This window comes from Neospora caninum, chromosome III (assembly GCF_000208865.1).
Source record: "Neospora caninum Liverpool complete genome, chromosome III".
Lineage (NCBI taxonomy): Eukaryota > Apicomplexa > Conoidasida > Eucoccidiorida > Sarcocystidae > Neospora > Neospora caninum.
In genome coordinates this window covers 195,369-222,264 of record NC_018388.1, presented here as the reverse complement: position 1 = coordinate 222,264, position 26,896 = coordinate 195,369, and the positions used below count along the sequence as shown (strand labels likewise).

At 58.2% G+C, this 26,896-nt stretch overlaps 5 protein-coding genes and 1 non-coding gene across 6 annotated transcripts; 3 read left to right on the top strand and 3 right to left on the bottom strand.

Annotated features, from left to right (window-relative positions):
* Positions 1-2,740: 2,740 nt before the first annotated feature.
* NCLIV_007150 (putative F-box domain-containing protein) lies at positions 2,741-4,705 on the top strand (the record flags this gene model as incomplete). The annotated part of the gene is made up of 1 exon (XM_003880227.1): positions 2,741-4,705. The coding sequence occupies one exon, from the start codon at positions 2,741-2,743 to the stop codon at positions 4,703-4,705; it is 1,965 nt and encodes a 654-aa protein (XP_003880276.1).
* A 1,645-nt stretch (positions 4,706-6,350) lies between these two features.
* Positions 6,351-9,286, bottom strand: NCLIV_007140 (uncharacterized protein; the record flags this gene model as incomplete). The annotated part of the gene is made up of 2 exons (XM_003880226.1): positions 6,351-8,208; positions 8,859-9,286. 2 exons carry the CDS (start codon positions 9,284-9,286, stop codon positions 6,351-6,353), a joined length of 2,286 nt encoding a protein of 761 aa, XP_003880275.1.
* A 673-nt stretch (positions 9,287-9,959) lies between these two features.
* Positions 9,960-11,342, top strand: NCLIV_007130 (fibrillin-like protein, related; the record flags this gene model as incomplete). The annotated part of the gene is made up of 1 exon (XM_003880225.1): positions 9,960-11,342. One exon carries the CDS (start codon positions 9,960-9,962, stop codon positions 11,340-11,342), a length of 1,383 nt encoding a protein of 460 aa, XP_003880274.1.
* Positions 11,343-14,248: 2,906 nt separating this feature from the next.
* NCLIV_007120 (hypothetical protein) lies at positions 14,249-21,574 on the top strand (the record flags this gene model as incomplete). The annotated part of the gene is made up of 12 exons (XM_003880224.1): positions 14,249-14,381; positions 14,770-15,050; positions 15,531-15,602; positions 16,009-16,249; positions 16,665-17,089; positions 17,507-17,557; positions 17,887-17,976; positions 18,375-18,704; positions 19,351-19,814; positions 20,505-20,578; positions 20,871-20,958; positions 21,535-21,574. The coding sequence occupies 12 exons, from the start codon at positions 14,249-14,251 to the stop codon at positions 21,572-21,574; spliced, it is 2,289 nt and encodes a 762-aa protein (XP_003880273.1).
* A 1,524-nt stretch (positions 21,575-23,098) lies between these two features.
* Positions 23,099-23,180, bottom strand: NCLIV_t040002. Its single transcript has one exon. It is a non-coding gene; the product is annotated as a tRNA-Ser (tRNA).
* Positions 23,181-24,709: 1,529 nt separating this feature from the next.
* Positions 24,710-26,678, bottom strand: NCLIV_007110 (hypothetical protein; the record flags this gene model as incomplete). Its single annotated transcript, XM_003880223.1, has 3 exons — positions 24,710-24,787; positions 25,470-25,771; positions 26,603-26,678. The coding sequence occupies 3 exons, from the start codon at positions 26,676-26,678 to the stop codon at positions 24,710-24,712; spliced, it is 456 nt and encodes a 151-aa protein (XP_003880272.1).
* Between the last annotated feature and the right edge of the window lie 218 nt (positions 26,679-26,896).

Below are 26,896 nucleotides of genomic sequence, written 5' to 3'. Positions count from 1 at the left end.
CGCGTGAAGGTCGAAAGCCGAGGGGACAGCACCGTCGTTTTTGCGAAGCGGCCAAACAGAAGAAGAGGAAAGGACGCCTTGTGTCGTGCAGGACAACACCGTTCGCTTCATTTGAAGAAAATGACCTGGAGCCTCGCCGCAAAACCGTGGAGGCCCGCAGAACACGTGCGCAACGGTTTTCTTAGAGCGAGGAGAGAAATCCACCGCGACTTTGGAAGAGAAAAAGGAGAAGAAATCCACGGGATGGACGTTGGAAACTGTCCAAATCGAAGAGAAAGTTGTGCGTTCTCGCTCGACAGAAAGCATGAAAAATCGTGTGGCCCCAGCGAGCGTGTCTCGTTCAGGCGAGGCATGCCTCCGCTGTACATACACCGACGGTCGCGTGGTGCAAAACTGTTTTGCCTTTTTCTCGTTTGATAGCCGCTCAAACAACACACTTCTCTGAACCTCAACGGGACGTTTTGTTTGCTAAAAGCAGCGAAATTTCCTCGCGTCGCCCCACGGCACAGCATGGAAAAAGCGACAAGCGGCGAGAGATCAGCCAGCAGCGAGCGCCTTCTCGTAGCGGCTGTCGCTGAAGAAACCGCATTCGCTTTTGGAGAGTTCCGCGCCGGCACTTGGAGGGGAAACGCCGTGTGTGTCGCTCTTTTCGTGCGACTTCTGCTTCTTCTTACATCGAAGGTCAAGGCCCTCCAGAGGACTTTCGGAAGGCACGTCGAAAAAACCCAGACTGAACAAAACGCTCGTGGACCAGGCCAACGGCGGGAGGATGCGTGTAGGCGCGCACACTCTCGGGTGACAAACAACAGTCAGGGGGACGAGTGCACTTTTCTTCAGTGTGGAGGCAGGTTTTTGCCGCGGAAGCTTTAGCCGTCTCCGTTTGAATGAAAAAGGAACTAGTTGCTCTACACTGAGCCGTAGAATTTGTCGAAACCGACGTGTGCAGCTGTGGTGACAGGCGCATGCAGTGTTGACTGTGAAAGCAGCGTGCACGGATAGCCGGTGTTCCGCTTGTGAAAACGCCCGACGAAAAGCGACTTGAGAAAGGAGAGACCTCAGCCCCCTAAGATCGAAATTTCTCGTCGGCGAACTCTTCACCCGACGCTTCTAACTCTTTGGCAGCCATCGAGTCCTGCCGATTTTTATTTGTAATGGCCAGGAATCGAGATAGATCGGGAGGCCGCAGCGAACTGCAATCCCGAGTGTATCGACACTCTCGCTAATTCTAGGTGATATGGATTGATGTCGACGGTTTCCCCATTTCAAATTTTCTCTTGTTCGTGGTGGTATCGAAGGCGAGCTTTTCCGGAGCACAGCCGGTGCGACGTTTGAGGGAAAGGGTGCCTTTTTGGATTTCCGCTTTGCGCTGCGTGGAGGCAGACTCCGACTTCAAGACCGTTTTCCGCGCGACGCAACTTGCGCGCGTTTCCCGTCTTTTCACAGATCCTGAGTCCTCCCTCGCCTTCAACGCCTACCTACCCTCTCGTTTCAGCTGGACTCTCCACTCTTCGTCGTGGACGCGTGTCTTTCTGCCGTCGCCTCGTCTGTCTCGTCTGTCTCTTGTCTCTTCTCCGGCCTCTCTCTTTATTTTCGCGCAGTCCCCTTTTCTGCCGCACCTGGGCAATCTGCGCTCCTTGTTATCCCTGCAGGGAGCGGGAGAGGGCTCGATACCGAGAGCCGCAGAGATATGGGGACGTAGGCCGTCATCGAGGAGAGAGACAGGGAAGGAGAGGACGGGAAGACAACAGAGCGTTTCTCCACGATGGAACTTCCAGAAGAAAGACGGCGGAACTCGGAGGACGATGACAGAGAGAAGGCAGAGCCTGGGCACCCGGAGGTATGGAGACACTGCAGAGAGAATTTGCTTTTCGCAGAAAGTTCGGTGACGCGTGGAAGCGAGCGCGTGATGGCGCTTGGTTCCGCGCGGACAGTCCGAAGAAAGATATGCCTCGAGGGCGGGAATCCAACTGAGGGCGTCGCCCCCGTCGTAGCTGCAGGGAAAGAAAAAGAGTCGCCCTCGCCCTGTGCACGCGAGCAGGCAAGACGTTCTCGTGCTCGGCGAGACTCTCAGGACTTCTCTGTCTGTTTTGGAGCGACGGGAAGCGAGAGACACGGAACGAAATCAGAAATGACACGGACGCGCTCCGAAAAAGTCGGGCGCAAACGATGCTGCAGTCAAGGAAACTATGCTGCTTCGTCCTCTCCTTCGTCTTCCTCTTCTTCCACGTCTTCTGCCTCTCCTTCTGTCTCTTCTTCAGCCGTCTCGGCTGCGGCCACGCCTTCCGCGTTCGTTTTGTGTCCTTCAGAGAGAGGGCGACGCAAGCTTCGGCGGGCGCAGAGCGGTTGCGGGCCTTCCCTGACTGACGTGTTGCCGGATGATCTTGTGTGCGAGATTCTTCTCTTTCTGCCTTTCACCGAAGTGGGAGGGACAATTCCTCTCGTCTCGCGAACCTTTTGCCGTCTCGCGCTACTCCCCTACGTGTGGACTTTCTTCTACGCGAGTGCTTTCTCCCCTTCTGTCTCTTCAAAATCCTCTTCGAAACCCCAGACGTCAACTGTCTCTTCGCCCTTCCACACACGCACACACTTGGGCGCACTTCACACGCACGCCCCTCCTCCCAACTCTTCTCTCCGCCCCACTACCCATCAACCCTCTCCTTCCTCTCCTTCCTCTTCTTCTTCCTCTTCATCCTCTTCTTCCGTGGAGGGAGGGCGACCAACCCGAAGCGAGCTTGCGAGGATGCGCGAGAGAGAAGCTTCTGAGGCAGCAGCTGCGCGGGCTGCCGCCGAGGAGATTTGTTTCGTGGAAATGGAGGCGGCCATGCGCCTCGGACGAGACCGCGCAGCGCTGAGCCTGCAGCGCCAGGAGTGCCCGGGGCGACGGGAGCCTGCGCAGAAGACGCCGGAGGCTGAAGCGCGCCTTCCGCAGCCACGAGGTGACGCACGCAATTCGCTCTTCTCTCTTGCCGCCTCGCCGCCGCCGCGGGCCGTCGCGGCTCTGCTCACCCACTACCACGTGCAGCGCCTTCAACGCCTCCACGCGCTGCGGGATCAACAGTCCCTCTTGGAGAGACAGCGAGAGGGGAGACAGTGGGGCGAAAAGCTGCATGCATTTGGCGAGAGGGGCCATCCGCGCGTGCAGCTCGCGTGGTCCTCTTCGCTGCAGCGTCAGGTGCGGGGAAGTGCAGCCGTGCGGAGACCGGGGAGAGGCTGTGCCGGAGAGGCAGCGCGGGGGGGACAGGTGGGAAACGCAACCGCGTCCGGTTTCTCCTTGAGCGACTACCTGTTCTTCGCAGAAGATGGCGACGAGCCGAGCGGGACGAAGGAAGCGGAGGGACCGACACGGGCGGAATGCAAGACGTTGGCGGCGCAAGGCGTCCCAGCGGAAGCACGGGAGACGGTCGCAAGGGAAGACACCGGAGACCGAGGGGAATCGGGCGTCTGCCGAGACGGACAGGCGTCCGTTTCTTCGATTCCGGCAACTGGGACGGTGCCGTTAAGTCGGCCAGCGGGCGGAGACAGCGGCGCGGCTGAACCGGTGCGCGATGGAAAGCGCAACCTGGCGCCTGCCGGCGACAGACCGGAGAAGCCGGAGAGTGCCGAGGAGGGCGCAGCGAGCGGAGAGCGCGGAGCGGAAGCGCCACGCGGGCGTGAAAAGTTGGCAATGGAGGCGGGCGCGTCGGAGGTGGAACGCGGAACTGCACAAGTGGCGACGAAGGGAGGCGAGGAACCCGAGATGGACGAAGACCAATTCCTCGATTTTCTCTTTGGGCCGGGGACGTCGTCGTGTTCCACGTCTTCGTCGCCTCGGCACGACCAGGAGGGCGCTTCGTCCGCGCGTCGGTCCACGCCTCTGTCTCCGTCGGCTGCTTCGCGCACGCAGTCCGTTAGCCGAAGCAGTTCGCCCGCGGCGGAAGGTTGCGGCGGACCCGCAGGCGCCGAGGACGATGCGCTCCTGTCGCGGCCTGCTCAGCTCGCCGCGCAGCGCTTTGCGGCGACTCCGCCGGCCTCGCTGAGCGAGGCTCTGCGTCTGTGGCAGACTGCCTGGCGGGACTCCGCGGCGTTTGCTGCGCGGCAGCCTGCGGGCGAGGCCCCGGCCGCAAAGCGTCGCTCGGCGGGCGCCCGCATGGCCGCGCATGCAGAAGAAAAGGAGTCGGTCCGCCTCAGCGAGGCGAACCGCGGGGCGGCCGCGCACGTGTGCCACGGCCGCTCGTGCGACATCTGGAGCATTCCGCAGTTCGAGTTGTACCTGTGTCGAGACTCTGGGGCGTTCCACTGCTGCGGGATTCGCTGCGACCGCATGGTGGCCTCAGACTGCGACGTCGGGTTCCTCGTCTGCCCCGTCTCCGGGCTGATGGTAGACCCCGCGCTCATCAACGCGTGGACGGCGCGCGAGCGACAGAGTTCCCGCGCAGCTCTCGCGCCCACAAACGGCGACTCCCGCTGGGCGCCGGCGGACGTCGCGGCGCTTTTGGACTTCGCCGGTAGCCGCTCCAAGGAGAGCGACGCGCTCCGGCTCCGATCGGCCGAACTGATGAACGAACTGGTGGTAGCGACGTACGTGAGCGAGCAGCAGGCTGGTGCAGAAGACGACGACGAGATGGCGGGGATCGGCGGTATGTTTGGCCGGTTCTGGACGGCGGGATATTTGGCTGAGAACGAAGGCGAGCTCTTGAGACCCAAGAAGCGGTGTAAGTACACCTGACGCGGCAGCGTAGGACTGTGGGAGGGGCGAGAACGCGAAAGCGAGGGGACGGAGCGAAAGCGGGAATTCGGCGCCGGAAGGCACCGAAGAGGTTTGAGAGAAAGTGCCTGGAAGGCCCAGAGGAGGCAGCGACACCAGACTTTTTTGTGAACGGTTCGCGAGTGGCGCTCGAGTTTTTCGCGAGCGGAGAAGCCGCGTGGGAAACGGAGTCCATGCCTCGCTACCCCGACCGCGGCACCCGTTTCTCCCCTCGGGGGACCCGCGAGCTTTGCGAGAAGCCGGAACCGCTGACCGAAGGGTCAGCGGTTCCGGTTTGCGACTACGTCGAGGCATCAGGCCGTTGCTCGGATTTCTGGCGCTCTTGCACGGATCCACTGCAGTTTCGCGAAAATGTGCGAGTTGCACACGGGGCTCGACACGCACACGGTTGGACATCGAACGCACCTGCGTGGGCAACCTGTGGGAACACCGACACTTTTCCTTGCACAGTTTCTTGCGCAGCAACAGGCGAACCCAAATCAGTGCGCAGCTTCGCAGTCCAAAGGCTGCGGCGTAACCGCTCGAGCCGCAGCCGCGTTTCTGGAATTAAGGCGTCTTTTTCGATTGGCCACTCAGACATCAACCCATTGGGTAGACGATCGAAAAGAATCGGACCCCCAAAGACGTGAGTGGTTAAGCCACACGGAACTGCGACAAACGCCCTCGTTTCCTACCGTCCACCTTGGCTCTCTCTGCACAGACTAAATATGCCGTCGCTGCACGAGTTCCCAGCATTTGTTCTGCTCCACACGCCGGCGAAGTCTGCCATAAATCAAGGATTCTCTTGAAAGGTTTCTCGGGCATCTTTCTTGGTCGTGCAGAACCTCATTTCCTGCCCATAGTGCGCCACCCACGCGCCGCTCGGCCGAGGCACCTTGACTCTCCACGGAGTTGCTTGTTCTGTTGTTCTGTGGCTGTCGCCATGTCTGAAACTGCCTGTGTACAAGGAAAACCTATTCGAGCAGCGAAACGAGAGGGAAAAGGCCACGCCGGCCCCCGCAGCTGTGCAGAGAACACACCACTGGTCGCAGCCGGTGTTCTGCGCTCTGAGGCGCAGATGCTGTGCGATGTCCTGTGAGTGCCTCGACAGGCAGGCGTGAAGCTCGGCACGAATTCGAAACGGCCAGGTTGCTGCCAGTGGGGTTTCCGCGTCCTTTCAGAGTCAGTGACGGGCACACGGCGTCAGTAAAACATCAGATTTGAGAAGACACGCAAGAACGCTCTCTCCCGAGTAGTTTCAGTTTCGAAGCATGGGTTCACACACGGCATCAAACGTGTTCTGTGAACGCATGCCACATGCACACGGCACGAGCTTCGCAGAGTTTGAAAAGTTGTTCCCGAGACTCTGTCCCTAAAACAGCTCCTGTCGGCGAACGCGGCTACGGAGAGTTCCATCTCTGTGCCGCGCACGGCCCCAGACCCATCCTTGTTGGCTGCGCACTTGAAAAGCAATCTGCCTTCCGGCGGGACCAGCCGAGGCTACGCGTTTCCCCCTATCCCTCAGTCGTCCACAGTGTGTCCCTTAACGGTCATCACGCGCTGCGCGTATCCGCGTTCCAGCCCAACGTCTCGCTGGATCCGCGCCACGTCCCCGGATCCCGTCCCGTCATGGAAGCGAGCTCTGCATCGACGAACTGCTGCTGCTTCGACGCGTGCTCACGCTGTCTCGTTTCGAATCACGGCTCGAGAACCTGCTGGCGCTACTTGAGCTGCTGGCGCTACTTGAGCTGCTCGCGCTACTTGAGCTACTTGCGCTACTCGCGCTGCTTGCGTTGCTGATCTCGCGGTTCCGCCTCCGATTATCCCACTCTGCGTCGAGGGAGTCCTCGACGGGGTTACCCTCGTCGTCGATCAGTTGGTTGAAGGCGCCTTCTCGCGTCCGGGGGAGGAGGTGTTCTGTCTCGTCGCGGTCCTCGGTTTGTTTCGCTTTCCGCGAGCTCACGAAGCAGTACACGAGGCACGCCAGCGCGAGGAAGCCGCAGACCGAACCGACCGTCGCGCCGACGATGACGCCCACGTCGGTTTCCGCCTCCGCAGCGGTGGTCGTCCGCGTCGTCGTCGACGAACTCGTTTTCGTCGTCGACGTGGTAGTGGTGCTTGTCGTCGGGATCTTGATCGCGGGCGGCGGCGTTTCTCTGCAGTACGGGGCGACGCACCGCTGCTCTTCAACGCATATGGCCTGGCGGTCCGTGTAGCGCAGGACGAAGCCGGATTTGCACGTGCACTTGTAGGACAAACCGTCGGCTGTGCAGCTTTCCACGGCCGCGGATGGGCCGCACGGCATGACGTCGCAGGGGTCAAAAGGCAAACACTTTTGGATGCCGTTCGCGAGCGTCGTCAGCCGGTAGCCCGGATTGCAGAGACACATGTAGTCGTCGCTGCCGGCGACACACTTCTTCACGGCTGCGTCCTCGCCGCAGCTGTTCAGCAAACAGACGTCGACGCACACCGGCGGCACGGACCCACTCGAGGCTTCCACGAGGGTGAATCCCGGGTTGCACTTGCAGGTGTACTTGTCCGCCTCCTCGGACGGCACGCAGGTTCCCGCTCCGCACGGATTCGCGTTCTCGCACGCCTTCAACGTGCAGTTTCCACCCTTCCCGGCGTACGGCGGCGGACAGTCGCAGTAGACGCCGCCGTTCTTGCCCGACACCGTGTGGCAAGTCGCGTTCGGGCCGCACTGCCAGCATTGCGCAGCGGCCGTGCACTTCCCGTACGAGTAGTCAGGCAAGTACTGGGTATTGGCGAACTCGCAGTGGAGCGGCAACTTGGTGCATCCGTTCCGGTTTTTGCTGCAGCACTCGTCCGCGGGGCAGTACGCGCCGACGGAGTTGAGTTGCGCGTTAAAGTACGGGCCACAGCCCCCGCCGGAGTCCGCGTTGCGACAGACCCAGTCGGCGGTCTCCGGCAAGGCCGGCCCAACCGTACTCGAGTTCGGCTTCTCAGTCGATGCGCCGCTGGTGGACCCCGCGATCGACGCGGTCGTGCCTGTGGTAGTGGTCGTGGTTGCGGAGGAGGCGTTTGAAGAAGCTTTCGAACCGATCGAGGCGGGTGCGGCGTGCGCGGCCGCCGCCGGAACGAGGTCCCGCGGCGCGACGAGGAGTGCGCAGGCGCACAGCACGAAGGCGAGACAGAGGCCGGGACGGCGTCTCCGCGGAGGAATTCCGCGAGTCGACCGTCGAGAACGTGTCCGGCGACTTCGCGGGAAAAGTGCAGACGCGTTCTTTGTGCAAGACGGTCGATCGCCACTCGTGGAGTTGGGCCGTGGCCGCGACTCCGGTCCGGAAGACCGGACTCCTGGGACGGGGCCTGGACGGGCTGACATGGCGAAAATGGACCGAGGCGCAAAGCTCCGCTCTCGCACCACGAAGTGTGTCTTGAGGCCGAATCCCTGAAGTTCCACGAGAGATGGCGGCCGCGTCAGAAGGTCGAGAGAACGGAGAAGACGTCGCAGCCGGCGAACGCTACGAAAAGAGGACCGGAAAGCCCTTGAACAGTTCCAGACGCCCCTTGGAGCGAGAGAGACTTCGAACAGGCTGCTGGTTTATCTTTCTCGCTCAACCATCCAGCGGAGCCATGGCGGCGAAGGGGTTCAAAACGCTGGGTCGCGAGCGAAGGCGCAGTCGACGCCTCACACGACTGGACGATGGTACAGGTGTCGGCGTGGCAGCCGAGGAAGTTGTCGAGTGGAGGCGGAAAACCCGTTGCGGGGATTTCCCGCACACAGTCAAGCAGTCCGCTGCCGCAGGTTATGCGTACACAGCTTGCGTGCCTGTCACGTGGACGCGCTGGGCGTGCGAGAGGAACTCAGCGGCAGAGAAGGAAGGTCCGAACGCACACGTCCGAGGCGTGAGAGTCGTTTGCCGGAAAAAGAGGCTCGGTCGCTGCCTTCCTTGTCGCGGTTCAACCGATTCATTCGCGTGTGGCATGCGGGCGCAAGGCTAGTAAAACAGTGGCATCAGCACTCGGGGCAACAGGCGCGACGGGGCAAAGGGTGGCGAACTCCAGTTTTTGCGCCGCAAACAGCATACTCTTACACTGGCGTGTTCTGCCCGAAAAACGCTTCACTCAGTGTGTGTCCCTCCTTTTTTTCACCACGACGATGTTCCCTCACGGAAACACACGGCTGTGTGACCGGACTGCCGGCGACCGCGGCGGAGGCCAGTCACACGGGGTACGACGAGAGGACTTGACGGCGTGCGCTCGGTGTTCGGGCGAAGAAGCAAACTCTTTCGCGAAACAGACGCGTTCCTTCGCGTTCTCTCGCGCAGCTTTGCTGAGGTGTAGCATGTTGTGGACAGTGAAAAGAAGCCCGAGGCCGCGCCCCGTTTTCTCGGAGCGGCCTAGGGCCGTGCCCCCATCCGCGCTCCGAGAGTGCGGAATCTGCCGGCGCGCCCCAGAGAGGGACGAACTCCCCAGCCAGTCGGCAGCAAGGCCGCCGCGTGCAAGGGTGCCGAGCACTTTGGCACACAACGCGGACTGTCGACTCTCGACCTTCTCTTCCTTCCTGGGCGTTTTTGCCGCGCCAGGAGCACAACACATTCTGCGCACTTTTTCGGGAAAGTCCTGCTGGAGTTCTCTCGCCCCAAGCAACCGCAACGCCTCGGCTAGCTGAGGCTCTCCCGGACGAACACGAGGGAGCGGGGACGTGGCACGGCCCGCGCATTTGCCCGCCCGGCCACAAGTGTTCCGTTTCGTGCTTAGTTTCCAAAAAGCGAGTGGACCAGAGTGCTCTTCGAAAGGTCCGTGTGTGGAGTCGGAAATCGGCGGCGACGGAACGCAGTTCCCATCGGCCGAGGCTCGTACACGTACACCCGGCACACGGGCAAGAGGCACCAAAGGAAACTCTGCCCCGTTGACGGGCGGCGTTCGCCCGACCCAGATGCTGGGACCGTTTCCGCTCTCGAAATCTCCCCTTACTGTCTCCACCGTGGGGACCGGTCCCCTGCTTTTTGGCCGCTCTTCCCTCGGCCCAGCCACTGAGTGTGTCCGGTGTCTTCCGCGGCTGCGCCATGGCTGCCGTTCTCTGCAGTTTCTTCCGGTGTCAGTTGGCCTTCCGCATGTAGCTTTGACGTGGCGAGTTTACGTTTTCCAAAGAGCAAGCTTCCTTGGCGCTTTGGCATTCGAATCACCCGTGGCAGCCGCGTTCAGCCCGTTTCACACGTCCGTCGGCGTCCCAGCCGTCTCCGTCTCGTCCCCACTACCGATTCACACCATGCGTCACGCAAACGCCCACCACCGGCGGCTGACGCGCGCCTCTCCGCCTTGCCACACTTCGTCGCTTTTCCGCTCGTTCGGGGGTGACCAACCTGCAGCGACAACCTCCGGTTGTGTCGACGCCTGTGTATGTACACCGCAACGGCCCGAGGGGAAGAGATCCTCGGTCGCGGGCGTGCAGCGCTGCACGAGTTGCGCTCTTCGTTGGAGGAGTCCGAGGCAGGCCGTCGCTTCGATCGTCGTTGTTTTGGCCGCGCTTTCCGCGACCTTCCCGTCCTACACTGGCGACCTCGCCGAGACCCAGCCGGCTGCGCTCGGGGCGACTGCCTTCAAAGTTCATTCTCCGGAGACAGAAAGTGCACTCATCCAGGCGCACTCGCAGTTGACACAGGCCGAGCCGACCTTGCCTGCGGGGTCCGAGTGGATATGTCGGGAAGCGTACAACGGCGAAGGATGTGGTACGGGGACAAACACTCAACTGGGAGCTAAGGAAGCATACTGTCAGGAGGAGGACTGCTGTCTGATATCCACGGGGAAGTGCACGCGCACTCCGGGTTTGTGCGCCACCGACAGCTTCCTGCAGCTTCAGTACAGCTGGGGCAAATGCAACTCGACGCAGTGTGCACGGTGCGGCCCAAACGCAACGTGTGGCTACATAGCCAGCACGACGACTGTCCGAGGCGGGGTGTACTGTACCTGCAAGTCGCCGTTCGTCGGGACGGGAGCGTCGTGCGTCGTCGAGGCGTGCAAAGGACGGAATCCGTGTGGACAGGGGGTCTGCATCCCCACCACGGACGCACAGAAGAATTTCGAGTGTGAGTGCAATCCAGGATACACCGAAGTGCCTGCGGGAACTGCGTACTCGACCTGCATGGACATCTGCAAGCAGAAGGGATGCGGCGACTCCGCGGGCGTCGAAGCGTGCATCGGAGGCGTCGACGCACACATGTGCGTCTGCAAAGAGGGCTACCGCTTGACCGAAGACGCCTCGCGACAGCAGTGCGTGAAGAATGACCCGTGCACGATCAACCCCTGCGGCTCCTCGGCAGCGGTGGCGAAGTGCGAAACCGAAGAAAACGGCCTCGAGTACAAATGTACCTGCGCGGCAGGCCACGTCGTGCGGTACGTGAACGGCACTCAAGTGTGTCTCGAGGAAGGGAAACCGTGCTCCTCGCCCACATGCTCCGTGGACCCGCCCGCCGTCTCGACGACCTCCACGACGACTTCGACTTCTTCTACTTCCAAAACCGGCGACAAATCTGAAAGTGAAGGGACAAGTGGGGGCGCGATTGCCGGTGGTGTCATTGGCGGAGTCGCTTTCCTCGGGCTGTGCGGCGCGGGAGCGTACTTTTTCAAGAGAAAGTCGGAGTCCGGGGCGTAGAGAGAGACCCGAGTCTGCGGAAGACGCGCACAGTCCGCCTTCTTGCCGAGGGACGGAGGCGAGAAAGACGGCAACGCGAAATGCTCGACTGGGCGCCCGGTGGCCCGAAAAAAAAGACGCCGATTGTGCGGGGACTCACGTGTCCAGAAGGAACGGTGTGGCTACAAACCCGCACGGCTTTTATTTTTTGGTTGCGGTCGGGAGGAGGGATGGCGAACGGTTTGCAGTGAAGGAAAAGAATCCGCTCGGGGGGGGGAGATGGCCACCCTGTGAAGCGCGTCGAGGAAGGGAGAAGGGATTTCGTTTCATGCCTTCTGCGAGGCGCTCAAAGGCCCAATGCGGGGACTCGGCAGCGCCGCCACCATTTTGTGAGGGACGAAGGCACCCGACCTACGAACTCGTGTGCTCATGTGCAATCCAGTTTCACTGGGTTCTGTCGCGTGTGTTTCCGCGCCAGGAAAGTCGCATAAAATCCGCGTGGCCCTCGCGCGGGGCAGTGGCGCTTTCGGAAAACAGCAGCGCAGTTTCCGCGGAAAAAACCGTGGTAGACTGAAGCGGACACACGGTCTCTCTCAGATTTAGGCGCCTCACTTTTGGCACAAGGTCGTGTCAAAGACAGCCGGCTGAGGTGCTCCGGCTGTTGAAAGCAGAGCCGACAGGGAATTACACAAGTGGAACCGTAGGAGGAGAAACGGTCGTGTGCTCTCCTGTGGATTCGCTGTCTCCTCCGTCACTGCTTTCGCAGACTCAACGCATACCGTACCTTTTGCGCCGCTGGAAAAAACGGTCCGGAACTCCGCGGTACTCGCACGGCACGCCAACCGTGGGTTCGGCCTTAACACAGTGTGTCGTGAGTGTGTCCCAAAAAGGAGTAGAAGCAAACCCACTGTCTCGCGGATCTTATTCCACCTATGCGGCACTAGTCGCGTAACGCGGTAATCGCGGCCTTCCACTTCCAGATCCGCTGTACGTCTCCAAACACTGTGTCAGTTCGGGCATGGCATCCTTGTTGCCTCAAGCACAGCTGTTGTTGACTTCCATCTCTGATTACGCGTGTCGCTGCCCCACGAACTCCGGCCCGACGCACAAAATGCGACTCAAAAACTCTCGTGCAACGTGCGACTGAGGGTTCTCACTCTACGCACATAGCAACGGACGAGTGACCGCAGTCGCGTGACGAACAAGAGCGAAAACCTCGGACACGCGCGAGTTTGACGCATCTCGCCTCAGTGGGAGGGTGGAATTATGGGATGAGCGGTCAGTGTTCGGAGTGGCTACTCATCCTTCTCGACGCGCTCAGGCGCGCACGTGAACGCAAGAAAATCCGGGAAATCTGGAATCCTGCTTTCGCGCGCGAGGGCGTTCCGTCACTTCCGCTGAGTCTCGTTACAGATTAGGAGAATTCCGCTGGATTTCTGGGGGCTCCTCTGCCTGGATGCGGTTAGCAGAGACTGCGCGCTTGATCCCGTGAGGACGGCATACGCGATTCCGTTTCGTCTCTGGGGTCGGAGTCTAGAGACGTCACAGAGCGTTTCCAGTTGACGGCGAGTCCCCTTTCTGTTTCGGTCTGTGCGTTGTCGCGTGCGGCGGACTTGCGCTCCTCCACGTCGACGGCGTTCACCTCCACCTGCCAGGCGCGCGCTTTACAGACTGTTTTCTGTGGTCTATCCAGTCAGCCGTTTCGGAAGTGGATTCTCACTTCAAGGGTACTGTCTCGGCACCCCCCCTCCCCCGGTTCGTGCATCTGCGTCGGCCCAGGGGCGACAATCCTCAGTTTCTCAAAACGACTCAGCCAGCGCCGATATGCCAGGCCGGAATTTCTCGAGAAAAAAGGCGTATGCGAAAAGGCACCTTTCCAGCGGCGCACGTCAGTGGGACGGATGGAGAGCGTCCGGTGGTGATTCAAGCGTGTATGCCTCGAAATGCAGACAGTGGGTGGGTTATTACTTGGGCACAACTGCGCTCTCCTTGGTTATTTTGTAGGCAGTGGCCAATAAAGTACTTGGTTCGGTTTCTTACGCCAAATTTCTGTGACGCGTACACATGTTTTTTTCTTTTTGCTACGAGCGACTCGGTGTGCCGGCTCTCGATTTCCTGCTGCAGCAACCCGCCTCGGGCTCCACGAGATCCTACGGCGCCTATCTCAGTTTTCTGGAGAACTCTCAGAGTCTACGCATACAAGCTTTTCGTGAGTTTCACGGCGACACATCCTGCCTCTCCTCGGAGTTAACCGTCACGACACCTTCTCTCCCGCCAGGTCCGTCCCAGTCACTCCGTTCCGTCGCGCATGCAGGGCGTGAGACAGGCTTCTTCACGAAGAAATCGGGGATTTCTTGAGAACCGCTTCACTTGGTGAAGGTGGGATGCGGTGACAGGCTTCGGCTCGAACGCACGAACTCGATGTCACGTGTCTTTTGCCTCGATTTCGCGTTTCGTTGCCTGCCGGTGTCGCGAGAGTACCGGCGACGTCCACGGTCCGTCGCTGTGGTGTGCATGCAATGCGCGAATTCCTCCCGCCTGTGTCTCTCCTTACGCCGTGTTAGCATGTACGGCAAACTTCGCTTCATCTTCTGTGGTCTTCGCCAACCCACGCTTTTCACGGACCTCGCAGTCTTTCCCCCTTTTCTCTTCCCGCCAGTGCCTACTCCGTAGACGCGTCGGCCGTGGTTTTTGCGCCCGACTCTCTTCTCGTCTGCGCATTTCTGTCCAGAGAGTTCTTTTCTTTTCCTTGCCACACATCCGAGAATTGCGTTTTTTCGCGGGGAGTTCGAAGGAGACTTTCTGCGCGTTTCTCTGATGCGCTTCGAATCCTAAGCGTAAACGGCGCCGTTGTCAGAGCGTCTCCGCGCGCGTTTTTCCGACGGTTGTCGCCGCCGGCTCCGCGGCTCTTCTCATCCCCAGAAGGAATGGCGGGCGATGCAGGAAAGAAGAAAACAGGAGATCCTCCTTCTCCGGAGGAAGTGAGCAACTTGTTTCGCAGCGTCGACGATCTCCTCCAGCAGGAGAGCTACGAACAGGCGCTCAAGGTCTGTGGCAAAAGTAAGCGAACCCTGTCCTCGTTCCCTCTCTTCCAAAAAGACAGCCTTTCCGCGTTGCTTTCCGTTCGACGTTTTCTCTCGTTTTCCCGAGACAAAACGTCGCCGAGCCACGAGTGCCGCTCGCGCGTGCCCGACCGAACGGCTCTGCTCGACCTGCAGGCCGTGGCCGCTTTTCGTCGCTTTTTTTCACGCCTTTTCTCTCGGGTCCTTTGCATGTTTCCTCTCTGGTCCTTTGCATGTTTCCTCTCCGCTCCAAGCAGCTTTTCTTTGCATTTCCTTGCCCAAAACCGAGATGCGCCGTACCCTTCTCTTCTCTAGGGGAGCTGGCCTTCACGGGAGGTTCGGTGAGTGACTGCCGTTGAGACGATATTTTGTTTCCTGTTTTGCAGTTCCTCTCGACGAAGACAGCGGCCGCTGCCGCCTCTTTTGCTTGTTGCAACTCGGCCGCTGGTCAGCCGCGACTGATCTGGTGAAAACGTTAATGAAAATGAAGGCCGAGGAAGACGGCCAAGAAGCGGCGGTTCGCGCGTACCTCTTCGAGGAGGCCTACTGTCTGTACAGGCTGAATCGGCCCCAGAAGGCTCTGGACCTTCTCGAGAAACACGGTCGAGTTGTCGATGCGCTTCCACGTGAAGAGCGTCTCCGCGTCACACACTTAAAGGCGCAAACGGTGGGTTCTGACTGGGAGGAGAGACTTGTGCAGAGAAGACGAGCGGGGGACGGGCACACGTGCGCGCTGACGCCCAGAAACGTCCCTGCACGTGCAGCGTGGCGTCCCCGCGCGTTTCCTCTCGCGCCTTGAGTGTCTCTTTTTTCCGCGAACTTCCGCCGCATGCGGGTGAATCAGCGCAGGCCTTCTGTGTCGTTCCAAGTCGCTCGCTCCGCGGCGAAAAGAGGCAACGGAAGCGCCGGTGCCGCCACGTCGCCCCGGGTTTGAAAGGCCGTCGTTTGCGGGGCGTTTGACTGTGCTCGATGTGAAACGCCGAGGGAAAAGGAATGGCTCAACCGCGCGACGAACATGGAAGGGGTTCACACGGCCGCGCTGACGCAAAATCTCGTTGCAGCAGCTGTCCCGGCTGTTTCCCCTCTGTGTCGGAGAACGGCGAAAGGGTTTTCCAAGCGGCGCGCGCTGTGTGGGGTGTATGTGCAGCTGCACAGGTTGGGGAGCTACGACGCCTGCCGGGCCATCTACGAGGACTTGCTGCAACACGACCTCGACAACGTGAGACGAGTTTGGCGTGCGCAACGTCTTTGAATCGCCAAATCTGTTTCGAGAGTTTCGTCCTCCCTCTGCTGCACAGCGCAGTCCCGTTCATGAGGATCCCGCCAGGGTGTGGAGAACCGCGGGATTCCGACTGTCTATTCCTGGTTTTCGGTGGATGTGCCGCGGCCCCTGCCAATGCACACGCGACACCAGGAAGTCTCTCTGCACTTCCCCGTGGCATGCTTCCTCTCTTTGTTATCTCCGGCGATATCGCGCCTCTCCCGCGGTGTCTCCGCCCCGACGCCGCTTTTGTGTCCCTCCACCGCCACTGGCAAACTTCCTTCCCCTTCGCCGCTTCCGTCTGCCGCGCTCGTCCCGCCTGTCTGTTCGTCTCTGTCCCCCCGTTTCGTGCGCGTCTTCTAAGCCGTCGCCTCTCCCCCTGTCTGGCCCGCGTTTCCAGGAGGCTCTACTGGTGAACTACCTCTCCTCGGCCGTTTGCTCGGGAGAACTGCAGGCGGAAGGAAAGCCGGTGGTTCCTGCGCACCTCTGGAGGCGCGTTGAGGCGAACTTGAACAGTACATACGAGCTGCCGTTCAACGCCGCCTGCGTCGCGCTCCACGAGGGCCGTCTCGACGACGCAGATTCCCTGCTTCAACAGGCGCGAAGTGAGACAGCACACACACGGTGCGCTTCGCCGCTGCCGGAGTTCCACGCCCCACTGGGGCGTTTGCAGCGCGGGTGTACCGACGCACCGCGTCTTCCGAGTTGCGACACAGAGAAGCGCCTAGACCGTGCAAAAGAAAAGGAGCGCGGTTCGCGCGGAAACGAGAGGGGAGACTGCGCGCGCGGGGGATGCTTCTCGAAACGTCGCTTTCTTCCGAGAAGGGCCAGAGATGCAGTCCCGCCGGGTTTGTGTGTACAGCTGGTGGGAGAGGCGCCGCGAGCGCGGTTGGATGACCCTCTCGCCCAGGAGAGGCTCCGACGCGTTTTGCGTCTCCCTGTCCCAGACGAAGCTACCGATTTCCCCGAGAGCCCTTCGTCTGTACGCGTTTTCGTTCCGTCCGCTCCTCGTGTCTTCAGCGCTCTGTGCAGAAGACTGTGGAGTCGCAGAAGACGACGAAGACGAGGCTTTCAGCCACGGCGATCTGGCCGGCATCTTGGTCCAGCAGGCGTACCTGCTCGAGCTACAGGGTCACAGCGAAGAAGCGAGCGCTCTGTACACCCGTTTGCTGCAAAGAGCGGACCACCGCGGGGCTCTGGATGGGCACCAGGCCGCGGCGGCAGAGCGCCTCGCCGAGGAAATCGACGTGGCCGTTCTCGCTGTTGCTCAGACCAACGCCTTCGTGAAGGAGGCGCGAAAGCGCTCGACAGAAGCTGCGAGAGAGCGCGGAAGCGAAGACCCTAGCAGGCTGGCCCTCCCAGCTGGAGCGACGCTCGACGACGCAATCAAACGCATTGCGCACGGCAGTGGACAGGCGCTAGACCAGAAACTCACCAAGACGCAGGTCAGAGAACGCGCCAGACACAACCGACAGGCAGAGTGTCGGAAAAGACAAGCCGAAATGAGGTTCGCGGGCCTTCCCACACGTGGACGCGTGCTTGATCCATATATATATATATATATATACATAGGTATACATAGGTATACATAGGTATACATAGGTGTACGTATGTAAGTATATTACATATACATATGTACGTGAGGGTATGTGGAGGTGGTTTCAGTGGTTGTTTCTCTTCTTCAGTCTCTCTCGGACCTCCCGGTGTCGCCACATTGTATGTCGGGGTACATCCGCATATAGATTGGTTCGCATATACATATGCATATACATATATGTATATGCATATGTATATATATATATATATATATGTTGAGTGCATGTAGAAATGTGGAGCTGTGGTGTGTATTTGGCGCTTTGTAGGCCCTGACGTTGGCTGTGAATCGCTGCGTGGCTTTCATTCTCGCCGGAAGAGTAAGGATCTTTACAAACGAGAGAGACCGCTCGCTTCGTTTCTCGTGGGATGAGGGGCCGCGCGAATTGCATGCGGAGCCTTTGCATGCGTCCGTGGCCTCTCAGCAAGTCTTCAGGGAGGCTGTTTCGGCGGCGTCCTGACAAAAAACGATTTTCTTCTGCCTTCGAAGTTTTGAAGAAATCCAGGGACGTGGGAAACAGGAAGCAAAAAGCGGTAGCGAGGGAGGTTCTCCACCCGAGCAGGTCAGAATGCCAAAAAGAGCGGAGCAAGCACGAAAGCACGCAGGAGAGACAAATGCCTCATCCATTTGTCGGTTTTTTCTTCACAGCTGGAAGAGGCGCGACGACTCTTGGCGACGTCGAGCACGAAATTCGGGACAAAGCAGCCAAAGTTGCTCCTCCTGCGAGCGGCGCTCCAAGTAGGTTTGTTTCCCCGTTCTCACTTCGCAAAAGCCGCTCCGTCTACGCGGCTTAACGCACGAGGCATGGGAGTCTTTCTTGGTGCTCCCACTGGCCACCCCCCTGCCACAGACTACATCATCGCCCCTATATACCTCTACGTACACATCTCTGTGCCTCCCTGCATTCATGTGCAATACATGTAATACACGCACTCATACCTAAATATACATATATACATATATACATACATCTATATGTATGTATGTATGTATGTATGTATGTATGCACGCACTTATATCTGTGCACTGTGCTTTTGAAGCGGATGGCTGCGTTGCTCGGGCCTTGCAGTCTCCACTCTTTTTCTTTGTTTGTGCCCCGGCGCCTTGGTGCCTTCCCCGTCTCTCGCGTCTCTCAGCTGGCCTCTGGCCACCCTGCCAAGGCGGAGGAACAACTTCGGCAGCTTCTAGCTTCTTCGCTGCCGCCGGCGGAGGCTGTTCGGACGCACCTGGCTTTGGCGGCGCTGCGTCTGGAGCAAGGCGACAACGCAGGAGCTTCGACAGTCCTCGCCGAGGCTCGCGAGGTGCTCCAGCGCGTGCGCGGCAGTTCTCGAGACGCGTCGCCTGGCTCGGATCTCCAACTCGCTCTTCTGCGCGACATCGTGGCGATGCAGCAGCGGGCTGGGGACGCGGCGGGTGCGATTCAGTCCCTCGAGGCCCAGCAGAAAGCCTGGAGGGACGGGAGCACGGTGAGACGCCTTGCGCGCACGCGTTCTCGATTCGGCCTTCACTCGCACCTCGGCTTGCGCGCCGCGCCTCCTCGTGGCTGTCGTCGGGCGTCGTGACGCCTAAAAGTGGTTTCCCCAGTTTCCTTTCTGCGTTGGCCTCTCGCGCTTGGCAGGCGACGACTTGGCTTCATGACGGCTGGGCACCACCCCAACGGGAGTGTCTCTGTGTTTTCGTTTTGAGTTTTTCACAGTTCTTGGGCGTTTTCGGGGGCGGGGGGCGGGACGCTCCGGCGCGCTAGCGAGCCTCGGTGTGCAATTCGCCGTCCAAGCTTCTCCCTTTGGGTTCGTGCCTTTCGTGTCTCTCTCCTTCCCCACCCCTTCCCTCATGTCCTCTGTCTCTCTTTCCTTTCTCTCAGTGTCTCTTCCTCTCTCTTCCAGGCGCCTCCTCGTTCTCGCCCGTGTCGTCTCTCTTCCTCTCACTCTCTTCCGCTCTCTTCCGCTCTCTTCCGCTCTCTTCCGCTCTCTTCCGCTCTCTTCCTCTCATACTTTCATCCTTTTTCTCTTTCTCTTTTTCTCGTTCTCCACCGTCTCTCTGTCTCCCTTTCCCGGGCCCCTGTATGTGTCATCTGCGGTCTCTGCGTCTCTTCGCCGCCCTTCTTGTGTTCAGGGCGAAGCGGCGACGCGATTCGCGGTCTCGGTCTTGCTCACTTCGGCGACTGCATGCGCGGCGTTGGGGCAGTGGGATGCGGCCGCGAACAAGTGCCGGGAGGCTCTGCAGCAGGCGCAGCCGAGTTCGCCCGAGTACCTCCGGGCGCTGGTCGGGGCTGTGCATGCGGCCTCGCATGCATCCGAGCCTCGCAAGCAAGATGCAGGGAAGTTCCTGGCAGAGCTGAAGCAGCGGCTGCCGCAGAAAATCCTCCTGCTGGACAGCGACGAAGTCGAGCGGCAAGATCCATCTTCGTTCGTTGGGCGCAAACCCCCGAAGGAAGAAGAGCGCCGAGGCGACGGCCTCGCAACGGGAGCAGAGACCGGGAAAAAGAAGAAACGCGCGCCGAGATGGCCCAAGGGATTCAACCCCAACGAGCCTCACTTGCCTCCCGACCCCGAGAGGTGGTTGCCGAAATGCGAGAGGTACAGGCGCGCACGAAATCGCAAAAGAACCCGAGAGAAAGAAGAGAAAGAAGGGCCGAAGAAGAGAGGAAATAAAGAGGAAAACAGGAGATGGAGGGGGACGGGAGAGAAAAGAGGGCAAGCACAGATAAACAGAGAGAAACACAAGCGAAGAGACAAGGAGAACGCTAGAAGAGGGAGTGGCCTTTCGAGTGTATGTCCGGGGAACCTTTCTAGAGGGGGCGAGACGTCTGGGGATCGGTTGTTCGCGGAATGCAGCCTCCACGACAACTCCCCGTGCTTTCTCCCCCCTCGCTCTTTCTTCCTCCTCGCTCTTTCCCTCTCCTCGCTCTTTCTTCCTCCTCGCTCTTTCCCTCTCCCCGCTCTTTCCCTCTCCTCGCTCTTTCTCCCTCCTCGCTCTTTCCCTCTCCTCGCTCTTTCCCTCTCCTCGCTCTTTCCCTCTCCTCGCTCTTTCCCTCTCCTCGCTCTTTCCCTCTCCTCGCTCTTTCCCTCTCCTCGCTCTTTCCCTCTCCTCACTCTTTCCCTCTCCTCGCTCTTTCTCCCTCCTCGCTCTTTCTCCCTCCTCTCTGGTGTCCCTGCTCTCCCCTCTCTCTTCTTTCCCGTGTCTCTGTTGTCTTTCTTGCTTCGTGTCTCTTCTTTTTCCCGTGCTGGAGAATGTCGCGTGCTGCCTCTTTGCTGTTTCCGGCGCAGGACGGGGTACAAGAAGATGCTGCGCCGCCGCAAGGAGGCTGGACGAGGAGGCGCTCAGGGGTCCCTGGTACCAGGTGCGTCTCCAAGGCCCAAAGCGTCACCCTGAGGCGCTCCAGAGAGCAGAGACCTGTATCCATTTATATATATATATATATATATATAGTCCAGATACATATTCACCCACAGCTATATATATATATATATATATATATATATATATGTTTTTAGGTGTGAGTAAATGTGTATAAATGTGCAGATGTGTACGTGTATGAATGCATGCATATGCTCCATGTTGTTATGTGCATGTGTCTTTGTGTCCTTTCAAAGTAAAGGTGTGCTGATTCGTGATGCGTTTTGTTTCCACAGGAACAGCGGAGGCGACCACGGGTTTCCGCAATGTGGGGCCGAGCACGGCGAAGACGGAAGCTGCGAAGGACTCTGGCCGCAACGTGGGGTAGGTTTTCTCATTAGGAAAAGAGAGAAGCTCTTGAAGAAACTTCGGGGATTTGAGAAACGTTTTCCTTGAATGTTTTCTTCTCTCGAAGTGTGTCGACGTGGGGAGAGAGACTCCAGTTTTCACGAGGCGCGACAGTGTCGGGGCCTTGTCGCCGTGGACGGGTATGCACGTCTCTACATCTCGGAAGACATACATACAGAGATTGCATGAATTTTCATGCGCAGTCTCCAAGCCTTACAAATGCATACCGTTATGTATATATCTCTCGCCGTGCATATATTTATATCTGTTTATATATATATATATATATTCGTTGTAAATTGTATATGGATGGTCTGTCGGTGCGTCAGACGGGGTACCTACCTCGCTGACAGCTTGAGTGCTGCCTTTCAACAGGCGACCGTGTGTCGGGTCCGTTTTTAATCGCGACATTTACTGAAGTGAATTTGATCACAAGTGGCCAATGAGGCGAATTATTTTAGAGCTTTTCTCAGGCTCTTTTGCTCTTCGGTGTGCCTGGGATCGTGTGTGGCGCAGTTTGAGTCTTCTTTTAAGAAAACGTTTTTCTGGCAGTTCGCGAGTGGTTCCAGGCAGCGGAAAGGACGTGTCGTAGCTTGGCGCGTACGCATTGAGCTGGGAAAATGCCTGTTTTTTGTGTTTCAATAGGTCTCGAAAGAAACGCGGAACGAGGAAGTAGACAGGCTGGCAGGGCGCCGTCGGCCTGGCAGCGCATCGCCGTCTTTTTTCTCGGCTTTCGTGGGACGAACACGAAACAGGGAAACCGAGGGAACAAGGAAGCCTCTGCAAGGCGCTGACATTCTTTGTGAAGCGTCGGAGAAAGGAAGGAAAATGAGGGGCGCCCACGAACTCGCCTCCGGCCTGGCAACTCAAGAAAAAGCAGAAAACCAAAGGACACTCGAAGGCCTCTCACGTTGCTGCATGCAGTCACAAAGTGTCCTGAGATACGCGGATATCGATATATATATATATATATATATATATATATATATTTGGGTATTGATGTGAGGACACTTGTATATGTATGTATAAGCATTATACATGCACAAGCGCACGTATATATAGAGGCATGGGAAAGTGTGTAACGGTATGTGGGTGAAGGTTTTCTCGGTGTGACTCGTGGGCGTGCATTCCTACTATTTACACTTTTCATGAATGAACTACGGCATGCACGGTCTACGATGTAGAGGTGACTGAGATGGAAGATCTCGGCAGTTTCGCCGATGACCCGCGACAAAGCACGTGCGGGGGTTTCCGTGGCGGTGTGTATCTGCGCTTTTCCGGCACTGTACGGGCCGCCTTTTTGCGAGATCTGTGCCTTTGATTTCCTGTCGTGTTCACGGTGTCGGGCTTCTTTGATTTGGCGAGGTTTTTCTTACCCACGGAAAGGAACGTCACTGGGTGTCTCCCGACGAAGTCAAGCGGCAAGCACTGCCTCGCTTTCGTGGACAGACCCCGGCTTCTCTCCGTTTTTAGGAACCGAAAACCGCCACGGGGGAACGTTGCTGGCGTGTTTGCGCCGCCTCTGAAGACACATGAAGCATAAGACGACCGGGAAGAAAGGCGGAAGGAAACGCGAAAGACTCTGGACTCACTTTCCATACGAGGCAGATCTTCCACGATTCCTTTTCCGTCTCGTACGGAACACAAGGCGTCTGCGATAACGGTCACCGAGCAAGTCTGCCACGTCCTTTTCCAAAGGAGAGACGGAAGACGACGCAAGACGCTCCTCAGAGTGAAGGGGGGAAAACGAACCCCGTGTCACGAGACCAGACTCACAAGACAGTCGTGCCTTTTACCTGGCGAAAACCTGAGAGCGACACAGGTGGCCGACAGAAGGTTTCTTTTCACCGTCTGTGGAAGGCCAGAGCAATGATGAAAAAACAGGATCCTGTTGAGGGTTGAAATGGTCGCTGACAGACTATTCCGTCTATCTACGTAGACCGCCGAAACTCTATACCTATCTGGGTATATATCCGGGTGTACGTGCATGTATGCTATTTAGCACGTGTGGACCGACGACCTTTGGCAAGAAGTCTACTGGCGGGGTTTTTCAAATGACACATTCTTGCGGAGCTGGAACACTTTGATAGCCCACATGCATGGAAGTTCAGACTTCCGACGGCTGCAGGGTTCGAACCTGCGCAGGCAGAGCCTATTGGATTTCAAGTCCAACTCCTTAACCACTCGGACAAACCGCCTGACGGGGGCCGAGCTGTCCGACACCCAGTCGCCTGTCGAAAAAGTGAGATTTCTGAAAGCAAAAACCACGCACGCTTGGCCTTACGAAATCAGTGTTTCTCTTTCTCGACTTGCGGCTCGAAGGTTCGAATCGGTGGTCTTCTCCTCCAACCAGGCTGTTCCCTGAATGAGGTCTGCTTGTGAGTCGTGCTTCTCTCACTTGCCGCCTGCGTTTCGCCGGTTCGTTCTTCACGGCCTGCCTCACAGCCAGTAGACCGTCTTGGTTCCTTGGACTGTGCAGGAACAAAGGGAGCTTTTGGCTGTCTTAGCAACTATATGTGGATTTATCTTCTATAGTAAAGATATGTTCGGAGAGATACTGTAAATCTATTCCATGTAAATACAGGTTCGAACGAGGAACTGCCCCTCCGCGTCCACGGGGCTTCTCCCCCAGCGCCTCGAAACAAGCCTGCGATGCGGGGGCGCCTGCCACATGGCTTTTTCGGAGGTTTGCGATCGCCGTTGTAGCAGACGAGATTCTCGCGGGGTCAAAGACCTGCTGAGTTCTCCGTTTCACCGAAATGCAAGGACAGCAAACACGTTTTTCGATCAAAGGCCCGTCGCGGAGGCCTCGCCAACGCGCTGTCTATGCAACGGAGATGGTTTTGACAGATTCCCTGAAGAAGCTCACCATTCCCCCCCGAACGCGGAGAGTGCGTTTGCTTGTCTGAAACTGAGGGACCGTTGAATTCCAGCCGTTATGCGTCCTCTGTCGGCCATCTGTGTCCGCGAAGAGCCAGTACATCTCTGTTCGCCTTCGAATACAGGCGCAACTTTGCTTCGCCGGAGTGCGCTGGCAAAATCTGAGCAGCTGTCCTTTATCTAGCAATCCAGGACTGCATAATAAGGTACGCTACGCCACACGTGTTCGGCTCGGAGCAGTGTTCTACGGGATTAACAATTCCCTAACTCGGGGGCTCAATGACGTCGACACACGCTTCCTAAACTGTGTGCCGTACACTTGTCAGCCGGGTATACGCGTCGTGGTGCTTTGCAAAGCAGCGCTTGTCAGGGGCCGTGAAACCTATATAGCCAGGCATGATAAGAGTAGGCACCAGCTCAAGAAGACAGCCAGTTGTGCCTGTCTCCCACGCAACCATAAAGCCACCGATAGACTATTGGTATGGCGCGACGACTTCGTTTTCGCTGCCACGAAAGAACTCCGTCGCGAATCCCGGAGAGGACCCCGCGCGCCTTTTCCGGGATCCATTCACGAGGCGCTTCGTCGCTTGCGACTTGCCTCAACAGTTCGTGCCTTTTCGGACGAGAGAATTCACTGCATGCAGGTTCTCGTTTGAGTTGCAGAAAAGCGACAACCTGCTCTCTTATCTGCTTCCGCATGAGACCATGAAGAGCTGCCGGACGGCACAACACGTGTCTCATCAAAACAGAAATGTGTCTGACCTCCCGAACAGACTGTCAAACAGGAGTACACCCGCCCTGTATTCGGAAACGAAACGAGACAAGGGAAGGAAACGACAGAAGCTGTTTAGGCGTAGCGCGGCGCTCTTTCAGCCCTGTCAGGGCGGTCACCCATCCGGCCACGACCACGTCCGAAGCCTCCGCGCTGCAACAGAGTACACAGCGAAAGAAACAGAAACTCCGTTTTGCGTCCAAAAAGAAGCTCGAAAGAAAATCGCGGCGGCTCCTCTCATTTCCCTCTTTCTGTTAGGATGTCAGACGCCGCGCCATTTCAGTCGCAAGCATGAAGTGCCGCCGTCTATGTATACAGCCAGGGGCCACGTACTCCCGCTCAGGTCCGGAACTTCCTAGAGTGCGCGCACTGAATTGCGCCAGCGAACGCCTGTTACCTTTTGCCGCAGTGAATTTCACTGCATACATCGCCGTGTACCTCTAAATCAGCGGATTTCTCCACGGTTCCCTTCCCACTCTCTGACTCCGAGAACCGGGAAACACCTTGGCCCGCGAACTCGAAGACTTCTCTCCACACACCGTATACATTTTAATTTCCCGACCAAAACGCTGGGTCTACTCGCGCACACAGCTCCACATGGTACGCTTTGCAAACGTCTGAGGCGGCACGGTGAGTGCGGGGACGCGATTGGTTTCCGAGTCCACTGGGACTCCAACCTGCACTTTGCCGAACAAGTGGCGTCAGCGGCAGGCACAAGTTTGCGCATTGTCGTCAACACCGGAAGGCGTCGCACGCGTCACGAGGGGAAATATTCGGCAGTCTGTCGCCGCGGAAAACTACGGCACAAATGCTTTCATGTGTTTGAAAAGCTTACCGGACGCCAGTCGCCGTTCATGTCGGCGCCTTCGCCCATGGCCTCAGCGCCGCGAGAGGGTCTGCCTGTACCCTTCTTGGTGAGGGTGGAGGGGAAGACTGTGGGCGGGAGATGCAAGTAGGTTCGGAGATACTCGATTCCCTCGTTGGTCAAGAAGTAGTAGTTGTGCTGCCAGTTGAACTTCTCTTCGACGAATTTCTTGGTCTGCAGAGAACGGAGAGTCATCATGACGTGGAGGTTGGGAACAGGGACCTCGGGGTGTCGCTCAATCTTGCCATTCTTCTGGACGACGATCACGCCCTCTGCGCAGGAAAGGAGAGACAAATGGGCCGGACAGGTGGGTAACGTGCGCCGGATACTGCGCGAAATCTGGAGGCCAAAGCGTGGAGTCCATGCGAAAAAAGAGAGAACCATCCAAATGGACTGAAAAAGGTGTTGTCGCCGACGGCAAATAACGCCCAGTTGCAGAGCACGCAGCGGTAACGCCGCGCCGTGTGGCACACAGAGAGAAAAGCCGCCACATAAAAACCCACACACCGGCGAAGTAGAACAGCGCATACGCCTGAGCAAGTCGAGAAACCGTTCTGCCACGGAAAGAGTGCTCAGTCCCCTCACGCGGTTCTGCATATCTTGGCATATCCTCAGAATACAAAACATGCACGACGGTGCCTGGCCATGAACAACGCCGTTCGGCACACAGCGCAGTGCGGACGCGCACCAACAAGTGTGACCAAAGTTACACGTAACAAACACTTCAGCGAAATCGGTTTCGACGATTATGCGGGTGAAGGCACAAACGGAGAAACAGTTGCATTCAGTAAACCCTGGGGTGCTTGCTTTTTCTCCGTCGAACGCCACATGAGTGTCATCCGCCGGGCGAGATGCCGGCGCCAACCTCCGCGGCAAAGAACAAGACGCGAAGAAACCAAGGCCCGTTTTTTTTTATTCGCCATCTCTTTTTTCCAAACCCCGCAAAACGGAGCAGCATGTAGGACGCGCTCGACCTTGCTTAGCAGACCGACGTGGGGCGGTTGCCGCAAAACGGCAGGGCGTGGTCCCTGCCTCGCGCCAGAGAGAAGCGCAGATCAATTTTTCCAGGCGTTTCAAGAAAAAAAAGTTGGAAAGAGGCGTACCTTTGAAGAGGTATTCGTAGATCGCCTTCCGGTTGGCTTTGGGAATGAGTGAGAATTTCATTCCAGGGACCGTCATCTTGTCGGGCGGGGGGAAAGAAATCAGCGATGGACTCTCCTGCTCAGATTCCCTCCAGAGAGAAGCAGCACCGGCAGAAAATACGAGTCGAGGGGAATGAGCAAGTTCTCACACCAAAGAAACTGCCATTTTCGCAAGTAAACGCCAGACAGAGGCCAGGAAGAAACCCAACGTCAGAGAGACCCCCGCGGTTCGAAGAAAAGCCGCGGGGATATCTC